The following is a 10,877-nucleotide window of genomic DNA, read 5'->3' as shown; positions in this document are numbered from 1 at the left end:
AGAGGAATTTGATCTTGCTTCTTTATATATATATATATATATATATATATATATATATATTCTATAAATACTTTTGTTTGAATTATTAAATGTAACTTGGCCTATTCTAAAGATGAGTGGTGCTCCTGATTTCATTCGAGTGAAAATTTACATATATGCCACACAAATTCCAATGTATTTTCATACATAACACCTAAATTTTAATTTGTGCTTTGTTAGAAATGTGTATTCCACTTTTTTTTTTGATAATATGATGGTATTTTTTGATGTGATATGATACAAAAGATTTGAGTGATATAAATGTAAAAACTTTAGGTTTTAGGTATGTAAATGCATTGGAATTGTGTGGTGTGTATCTAAATGCCCCAAAAAAATTATGATGAAAATCTGTTAGATTTATATTTGGGAAACTTTTGGTTTTGCAGTTGTTTGTAACTTGATAGGTTTTTATTTATTTATTGTAAAATAACTAGTTCCTAACAATTTTTAGATGTTTCATTGTTAAAAATTTAACGTAAATGACTGTTCTTTGTAATTTGTTTTTTATCAACGGTCATATTATTTTTTTTCATAAATAAAAATTATTTGAATTCACAAGCAAAGTTCTAGAAAACGGTCAATGTGAAATTTGGAGTTGAATCTCAAGTTATAATGTTTTGAAGCAGGTATAAAGACACGGACTTACTCATTATTGAAAATAGATCGCATTTTTTAATACGTCTATATATATATATCACACACAAACAAGATTACATATATCTAAATAAGTGCAGTGTGAAAATATTGTTTTCAGTGTTTTTGAAAACGAATAAATTGCCAAAAAATTGTTTACCTAAACAGGTCAGATGAATTTTCAAAACGGCACCGCACCAAATAAACTGTCCCAAATAGATCCTAAATCATATGATAAAAATCCAATCACTTTCAACAAAGCACAATCGTCCTTATTATTACTGAAGATGAGGGATGATGATGATCCCACATAATTATGTTACTATTGCCTGATAAATATAGAAATTATAAAATAAAGAAAAAAAAAATGGTAATCGGTAAAATGATGGATGTATTGCAAGTAGAAGAAGCGGGGTACCCATTATTTGTCTCTTGGGGGTACTCCAAGCACAGCCTTCATCATGTCGTAAGCAGTAAAACCAATGGCCACCGAAGGAACCACCTGTATACAAAATTTGGAAATATTTTACATACATGCCCCCCATACAATTCGATTCATTTACATATCCACCACCTAAACTTTAATATTCCACATTTCACACACACTTTTTAGACAAATTACAAATGTAAAAAACAAAATTAAGATGTTAGAAATGTAGATTCAATTTGGACACAACAACAGTGGTTGTGCTCAATTTGTGGAAATTGTGAAATATATATATATTGAAACGAAGCGCATTACTTGTTGAATAGAAAAGCAATTAAAATTATAATATTTTTACTGTGATATGAAAAATTTAGTTGGCATAATTATAAAAGGGGCTTTTACATGCATGCCGCACAATTCTTATGTATTTACAAAGCCAACTCCCAAACATTCATATTTACATGCATACCACTCAAAATCTTTAGCATCGTATTAAAAATATAACCATCATTACTTTTTTAAAAGTGAAACCCTTTTTCATGACAGGTTTATGACGCCAATGCATTACAAGTGCAAATATGTAAATACATAAGAATTGAGTGGTATGTATGTAAATTTCGGTGGTATGTTGGTAAATCTTCCAAAAAAATATTTGAGTGTTACGTTTGCACAAAATATGAGAATTCAGGTGTTCTATAAGTAAATACATAAGATATGTGTGGTCTACAAAACATTAGCATAGAAACCTCAGAAATTGCATTTTCTTACCTTCAAGTAGTTCAGGCTTAGACCAGCAAATAATTGCCTCCACCCTTGTTCGCGGACAATGGCACAAACCCCTTGCACGGTGCCTGTAATCCGAGGCACCCTAAGTTTATCATTCAATTGCTGCCGGCTCTGAACCTGCAGATTTGATAAATCATTGGTGTTCATCTGTAATTCTCCAAAATCATTTACATCAGATGAACTTATACACTATGATTATATAGTAAGAAGATTTACATGCACACCATTCAATTCCCCCATGTCAATACATATTAAACATATAAACTTCAATTTTTTACATACATACCACTTTACCTATATATGAAAAAAATGTATTTTAATTTTAAAAAGTTATAATGGCAGTATTTACATAGGAATTCAATGGACGTAAATTTGATAAATAATTGGCAGTCATATGTAATTCTTCAAAATCATGTACATCAGATGAAGTTAGATATTTAGATACATACCATTCAATTCTGATGTATATACATATTTAACATCTAAGCTTCAATTCCTACATACATATCACATTAGACAAATATGAAAAGATTTATTTCAGTTCATGAAAGTTAAAATGGGGGTATTTTTTTGATATGATATGAAAGATTTAGGAGGTATAAATGTAAAAAAGAAAAATATAGCTTAGAGATAGCGAGAGAAATGTACCTGCATCTGTCTCCTGACGACGTCTAACGGGTACGTTAAAGTCTGCCCAAATAAGCCTGCTAATGCGCCGCAAGTGAGGCGCAAACCGACTGATTTCTTGTAATCGTCAGGAACGCGGGACTTGAGTTCTTCATAGATGAAGAATTTTAGTCCAGCGTAGGGTAAGATGCCGATAAGAGTTGGAGCTGCACGTCATGATGGGAGGTTAGGAAGCAGAATAATTTTTACTAAGGGGGGCGTTTGGGATCTCTTTTATGTTTTTGTTCAAGGCATTTACGTACATACCACACAATTCTTATGTATTTACATATCTACCACCTAAACATTCATATTTATACTCAAATCTTTAACATCATATAAAAAATATCAGTTACCATTATCTTTTTGAAAGTGAAATATGCATTTTCATGGTTAAACTTATGACACCAAGACGTTATAAGTGTAAAATCAAACTTTGGGGGTTAGATATGTAAATACATAAGAATTGTTTGGCATGTATGTAAATTTCCATTCCTGTTTTCTATTTTGTATTTTGATTTTGTTTGTAGTCATATTTTGACTTAAAATAAAACATGTTTAGGATGCTGAAAACAAATTAGTTTGTTTATTAAAAGACACGACAATTGTTTTAAATGGTTTTAAAATTCATTGATTTATTTCAAAAAATTAAAAAAAAAACACTCTAAAATTATTTTTAAAATAAAATGAAATAAATAAAGTTGATCACAAACATATCCTTAAATTATTGAGATAAATTACATGACCCTCCAATTAAAATTGAGAGCATAAGAAACAAAATATTTTGTGGGCACTCACATACATAGCACAAAATTCTATTGTATTTACATATCTCACACCTAAACTTTCATATTTATACACTTAACACCCAAATCTTTAATATCACATAACACCATCGCCCCTTTTTGAAAGTAACATACACTTTTTCATGCATAGATTTAAAGCACTAAGTAAATATTAAACTTTAGATGTGAGATATGTAAATACATAAGAATTGGGCGCTAGGTATGTAAACTCCCCAAATATTTTAAATAAAAAAAATATCACAAAGGCACTCCCTTACCAAAAGTTGGGACTAACAATCAAAATAGAATCAATCCAAAATAAAATAATAATAATAATAATAATAATAAATATCATAACGGCACTCCCTTGCCAAAAGTTGGGACTAACAATCAAAATAGAATCAATCCAAAACAAAATAATAATAATTCCTAAACTTCAATTTTTACATACATATCACCTTAACTATACATGAAAAGGAGTAGTCCGCATCTTAAAAGTGAAAATGATTATAATTTAGAGGTGATATGAAAGATTCGGGTGATATTAATATAAAAAGCAGAGTGTAGCGGTAGATATGTAAATACGTAAGAATTGTGTGGCACATATGTATACGCACCTAACTTTAATTGCAGTAACATTGTTAGATAAATGATTTAAGGGAGATTTAAATATATACCATTCAATTCTATGTATTTACGCATCTATCGCCTAAACTTCAATTTTTACAAATGCATCACATACATATGCATGAAAAGATGTATTTCACATTTTAAAAGTCAAAATAGTGGTATTTGTTTATGTGATATGAAAGATTTGGATGGTATAAAGGAAAAAAGTAAAGTTTAGGTCCTAGAAATGTAAATACATAGGACTTGGGCGTAAGATAAAAAATGAAGGATGACTCACCGACACCGCGATATAGGGACCGCATTCCTCCTTCCTTGTAGACGCTTGTGAAGACGTCTTTTATTCCATTGTAAGTTGGATGGGGAGACAGACGCCTCAAGCCATGGCCAGATTGTCCTGTGTTTGAAACCTTCAGAAGAGAGAAGATGAGTAGGTTCAGATTAAAGCTGATTATGTCAATCAATAAAGCTTTAGTACAATGGTATATGCCAGGAAAAATGCCATAGTAGATGTTTGAATATATGTGTCCTAATATAATTTTATCAAAGATTTTGAGGATTAGGCAGAACTTGTATAAAATACACACCTTAAATGTGATGGAACATGTTGCATGATAAAAAGCAGAGAGGAAGGCATAAGGTCATTTGATCAATCAAGTGGTATTAAGAGGTTAGGGCATTTGCATACATACCACCCAATTCCCATATATTTATATATATAACACCAAAATTTTACTTTTTATATTTATACCATCAAAATCTTTCATATCACGTCAAAAATATCCCCATTTTAACTTTTAAAAAGTGAAATACACTTTTTTAGGGGCATTTACATACATACCACCCTATTCCAATGTGTTTATATATCTAACGCCTAAACTTTACTTTTTACATTTGTACTATCAAAATCTATAATCATCACATAAAAAATACCTCCAATTTAACTTTTTAAATGTGAAATAGACCTTTTTATGCATAGGTATGTGGTATACATGTAAAAATCAAAGTTTAGGTGCTAGATATGTAAATATGTACAATTGAGTGGTAGATATGTAAATCTTCTTAAATTTTCTTATTGGTCGACTAACATCCATGCGAGAATCATATCAACAGTGGTTATCAGTAGGTCCCGTAAAATACGACTTATATTATAATCTTTTATTTATTTATTAGAGCCTTGCGTAAGCACATACGCTCAATGATTTATAAATAATAGATAAAGAGGGAGAAGAGAGGATTTTTTTTCCTTTTTCTTGGCCACAAATGAGAGAGAAGACTCTAAAATTTTCAGCTCCCTTCCACCTCTTTCACAAAGTCTCTCCCAATTTTATGGATTCATGGATTATACGGGATTATCCATCCTAAAAGGATTCAACACAAGTCAATCACCATTTGCTTATTGGAATGTCCCCACACGTTGCTATTTTGGGGAAGTTACATCCATACCACACAATTGTTATATATTTACATATGTAACAGCTAAACATTCATATGATTATAACCATAAAAAACTAGATTGTGCGGTTTAAGTATATAACTTGCATAAATAAATGAAATGCTCGTATGTTTCAAAACTTCATAAGGATAATTTAAACTCTTTTTTTTTTACAAATAGTTAGAAAAGTATCATTTAGGTGCCTTTTATATTATATTTTAATAATATGATATTTAACCAGCATAACTTGAACCACCATATCTATTTTTTTTATTAGCTATTTTATTTGGCTATGATCTCGAATGACCAGATAATGTAAAAAACCTACATTGTGCGGTTTGTCTGTTATTTTATGATCTCTAATGTTCTCATCAGCTCAATTGTATTATTTTATTGCTAGATGTTGAGTTCAAACAATAAAATTAGCAAAATTATAGGGTAGTATATAATACAAAATATATAATTTTTGTAAAATAATTATTAGTATAGTAAACAAAGTGATTTAAGTATGCAATTTAATGTTTATATTCTATAACCACATCATACCATTGTCACCAAAAATTATAACCACATAACACTTGTGTACACTGGCAAACCAAAAAGCAAAGTGATTGTAAATTTGGGGAAGTCTGTGTGGGTTTTTTGACATTTTCTTCTAACTCCTAAATTTTATGAAAGGATAAATATCACCTAATGTAAAAAAAAAAAAGTTTTGACTACATTTTTTTTCATACATCTATTTTGATGTGCCCCAACTTCTGTGTTATTTGGCACGACCTCCATCTAAACTCTTCATGACAACAACGAATACATCAAATTTGTATTTATGCTAAAGAGTGTTGGTAGACCATAGATTCTTGATGTGATTGGTTCATTTTGGTGTGGAGCTATGGGGGATGTTTTAGATATCTTCAAAATGCGACGGAGATCTTACCAGATAAAGAAGTTCACTTTCCACTACCTTATCTTTAATATATCATTATCATACTCCCACTACCACTCTATAAAATTGTTACTTATACCATCCTTCCTAATTCTACAACATATAAATTTTAACATTATGATCTATTCTTCATTAAATTTGATCATCAATGAGTTATTTAGGGTTCAAAACTTTAATATAACAATGCAGATTTAATTACTTTGATAAAATTTACCATTAAATTTAAATAATATTTTATCAGATAAAAGTCATGGGAAACTTCCCCATTTTGACAACAAAATCTTTAGTTAAGAATTATAGCATCATATAAATTCACCGTTATTAAAAATTGTGCAATATGAGACACGCCATGAGACTCGCCTTAACGTTTTTCTACAAAAAATAACAAAAAGGTTTACGCCTTATTATCCTAAGATAAGGCCTACACCTCACCCAATCAGAGGCGCACATTGCCTCAAAAAAAGACACAAAATTTTGTGGATTTCTTTAAATATATCGCACCTATTAACTCTCACACCTCAAGCACTAAATTTAAAAAAATGAAAGAAAAATATATTTATAAGAATTTATGTGATTAGAATTTTAATTATCACCATAAATATTATTTGCAATAATCTTTTATTGATGATTATTAATTAATATAATGAGGAATGAGAAAATAAAACTAAGGATAAGGCGAGATGAACAATTCATTATGTCGATAATTCTAATGAAAAGTAAAAGGGTGAGAGAGTAATAAGAACTTTTAAATTTAAAATTTCAAATGTTGATGAACTTTTATATTCTTGTTTAAGCGGGGGTAGTATAAATGAGAGAGAAATATTTATGCTCAACTTATTTTGATTGTTATGTTTTAATATTTTTAATGTTTTATTTTAATAGTTTAATATTTGTATAACTCATCTTATTCATGATTTGATGATACGATATTAACGTGTTCCTTCTAATTTTTTACTTAGTCAAAATATTGTCATATTAATTTTTACTTGTTAAAAAGTTAGAATATTTTTTTCTTACTTCACGCTTCGTATCTTATACAATATTTATTAATTTATGCAAATTTTTTAATTTGAAACCTATGCCTCAAAATGACACAATATCCAATTGCACAATTTTAAACCTTGAAATACACATCATTCAAGACACTTAAATCCATTACATATAGGTATCACTTTATGTTTCAATCATGTTGACAAGTAATATCACTATCAAAATCAAATTACATACAATATACACAACATATATTTACTACTAATCCCTTTATTTTCTAGACATTAATTCATTATCAATTCCAATTTTGTGACATGCCTCTGTAACTAGGACTTTTTTTTTTCAATATTGTCTGTGTAAGAATATCTATAGCCAATCCTAGAAAAATATGAATTCTATAAGTTTATGTTGATGTAATCTTATTATAACTAAAAACTCTTTAGCTACTCACCAGCAAATCTAACGTTGATCAATACTCGTTTATAAATACCTTTAACAGCTTTATATGAATCAAGACCAACAATAATTTTATAACAATTAAATAGACTTGTTGTACATCACTTAAAAAATGATATCCCGCAAATTTTTGCTACTTCTCACCACAATCAGGTTTGGACATTATGCATCACTTCTGAAGAGCACCCTAACACTAGCAAAATTATTCTTTGGGGCATTTACATACAGACCATCTAATTCCTAAGTATTTACATATCTAAGACCTAGAATTTAGTTTTTACATTTATAAAACCCAAATCTTATATATCACATAAAAAATACAACCAATTTAACTTTTAAAGAGTGAAATGCACCTTTTCATGCATAGGTAAGGTGAGATGCATATAAAAATTAAAGTTTAGATGTTAGATATGTAAATACGTAGGAACTGAGTAGCTATGCATATTAATCTTTCATATTCTTTGGATTATGCATGAATTTTGGTATATATTTTATATCAAACCATTGACTTAACCTCCTCAACCTTCCTCTTCCGAGCATGGGGCTAACAATGGTGATAGTTTTTTTTTTCCATCTGGTTATCCAATCTAGTAATTATAAATGCTATCAATATATTATAAACATTATTTCTTTTGTCATAAAACTTATTATCCATATTTTTGTATAATAGTCTCTTCACACTAAAAAAACAATAATTTATGGAGTTATTCATTTCTGAATCATTCATATCACATTAGCATTATGTATCAAAATCAAAAAAAAAAAAAAAAAAAAAAAAAAAAATCTACATCATGTGAACCACAAACTGATAGGTTTTTTTGACTAATAATCTACGTTACAGAGAATGAAGCTCTGATCATAACAACAACTTCGTGGTTCAAAAATTTTGAAGGAAATAATTCAGCATGTAAGTGCACTATGCGTGACCATAGAGCAAAACACATAATAATATAGGAAGATCTCTATGCATACCACTCAATTCTTATGTATTTACATATCTAACACCTAAACTTCAATTTTTACATACATGCTGCCTTACCTAATCATGAAAAGTTGTATTCCTCTTTTTAAAAGTTAAAAAATAGTGGTATTTTCATGTGATATGAAAGATTTTGGTGGTATAAATGTAAGAAGTGAAGTATAGGTGTTAGATATGTAAATAGATAAGAACCTGTAGAAATCAAAGGTTCTGATATCCTAAATAACACTTGGAAAATACGAAAAATTGTCAAAACATCATAAATAAACAGATGAATTACCTGATAAGCTGGAAAATATGAAAAATGTTAGAACATCATAGATAAACGGATGAATTACCTGATAAGCTAGTTTAGTCCGAGCCAAATCCAAGGGGTAAGTACATAAAACAGCAGTCCCTCCAGCCGCCGAGCCAGCCAAGAGATCAACCACTGATCCAGTCCCAAATGATGAGCAATTATTTAGAATCCAACACCGGTATTGTTCGTAAGTCATGTAGTGCAATGCCGCATAAGGCATTATTCGGAGGACACTCGCGCTATTTCCTCTAAAAAAAATAATAAAAAAAATAAAACAATAAGAACCGCCAATCAATTGAGAAATCCAAGCATAAAAAACTCTAGAATAAATTACGACGCACTTGTAGAACCCCAATATACCCTCATGCTGTTTCAGTTTCTTCATTGATCGCAATATCCCAAGAGATTTGAACTCATCTGTCCTCGTCTATCAATTCAAATAAAATTTTAAAAGGACATCGAACAAAGATCACGGCAACGTCGAGACAAAAAACCTTACAAAAATGTAACCAATCATTCAAACCTGCAAGAGAATCTTGAGCCGCTCGAGAGGAGCCACAGCCGTCTTTGAGAACGCTCCAGCTGCTCCTCCAGCAATAAGCTCCTTGACGTAAACAGGCAGCAGATCTACCACACAGATGTCGACATCGGCAGCAGCTGCACCTGCCGCCGTCGCTGGCGTCAGCGTCGACCCCTGCGAAGATTCCATATCTACCTAACCAGAAAATAATCTAACCCCAACAAACGACAGCACAGGAAGAAGAGCAAGCATAACCTAAATCACCCGGCCTGCAATTTCGCAAACTCCTTATCCCATCTATCTCGGGAGAGACAGAAACGGAAAACTCCCCAGTGGAAAGGCCTGAACACGGGGAGCTTGTGATTGCCAAGAAACGCGTAAGGTTTCTTCGCATCCGAAACCAAGATAAGATTCATCAACAGAGAGAGCACGCAAGATCGATCGGACAAGGGCTTAAGCTCCAATATCACTAAACGAAGAGAAAGCCTATGGAAATCGATACGCGATTAGAACAAGAGATCTAAATCGATCGCGGGTAAACCCGCCGTTTAGAAGATGATGAAGATGAAGATGAAGATGAAGACAAAGCTAGAAGGGAAGATCTTATTCACCCTCTGTTCCGCCCTCCGTGTGCGGCGATTTCGAGAATGCTTCCTTCGAATTCCTCCCTTCGTTCTGGCTGCTCATATGATCGGGAGAGTTGAACGGCTGCGAAATCGGTTGCGTACTATTCATAAGATTCGGTTCATGTGGGTTTAAGTAATTCAACAATTTTTTGGGGCAATTACGCACAGACCACTCAAAACTTGATATTTACAAATTAACCATCATTTTTCATTCATTTTTCAAATTCACGCTCAAATATCAAAATTATATCAAATTAAAAATCCCACCCATATTTTTCATATTTATCTAATTCTCAATGGTTTGATCGTCGCATGTGAAAATACGCATCTAAATTGAGTGCGGTATATATATGTAAAACTTCCTAATTGTTTTTAGTTCTTGTAAATATTAGAAAATATGCTTTATATACTAATATTTGGACTATTATATTTTTAATATTTTTGTTTAGTTGACAAAGAGGTCCATTCATCACATTTTATGTAGCCATTTGTGTAAAGGACGAAGACTAATCAAACTAGGAGAAGGACAAAAAAAACGATCTGAGTTTTAACTAATCGGGCTAAAACAAGACAGGTAAACACCAGAGCTAACTGCCACTGGAAAGCTAAGTGAGTGCATCGACCTAACTCTTGATATATCCTACCCCATGAAAAAATCAACTTCCTC

At 31.0% G+C, this 10,877-nt stretch overlaps 1 protein-coding gene across 1 annotated transcript; it reads right to left on the bottom strand.

The window, feature by feature from the left end:
• Nucleotides 1–847: 847 nt before the first annotated feature.
• Nucleotides 848–10,424, bottom strand: LOC110024065 (mitochondrial substrate carrier family protein P). The gene is made up of 8 exons (XM_020723802.1): nucleotides 10,196–10,424; nucleotides 9,588–10,070; nucleotides 9,406–9,491; nucleotides 9,105–9,312; nucleotides 4,244–4,373; nucleotides 2,534–2,718; nucleotides 1,868–2,002; nucleotides 848–1,174 (listed from the first exon to the last, which is right to left on the bottom strand). The coding sequence occupies exons 2-8, from the start codon at nucleotides 9,771–9,773 to the stop codon at nucleotides 1,094–1,096; spliced, it is 1,011 nt and encodes a 336-aa protein (XP_020579461.1). The 5' UTR covers nucleotides 9,774–10,070; nucleotides 10,196–10,424; the 3' UTR covers nucleotides 848–1,093.
• Nucleotides 10,425–10,877: the final 453 nt, after the last annotated feature.

This window comes from Phalaenopsis equestris, unplaced genomic scaffold (assembly GCF_001263595.1).
Source record: "Phalaenopsis equestris unplaced genomic scaffold, ASM126359v1 Scaffold000002, whole genome shotgun sequence".
NCBI classification, from domain to species: domain Eukaryota; kingdom Viridiplantae; phylum Streptophyta; class Magnoliopsida; order Asparagales; family Orchidaceae; genus Phalaenopsis; species Phalaenopsis equestris.
The sequence above is the reverse complement of the archived record's forward strand: the minus strand, read 5'-3'. Positions and strand labels throughout refer to the sequence as shown.

Excerpts from the sequence above, each read along its gene's own strand:
- LOC110024065 (XM_020723802.1), bottom strand. The coding sequence starts at position 9,773 with ATGGAATCTTCGCAGGGGTCGACGCTGACGCCAGCGACGGCGGCAGGT. Across the intron at positions 4,374-9,104 it reads GGACTAAACTAGCTTATCAG|GTTTCAAACACAGGACAATC; the intron begins GTAATTCATCCG and ends TCTCTTCTGAAG. Across the intron at positions 2,003-2,533 it reads TCGTCAGGAGACAGATGCAG|GTTCAGAGCCGGCAGCAATT; the intron begins GTACATTTCTCT and ends TCAAATCTGCAG.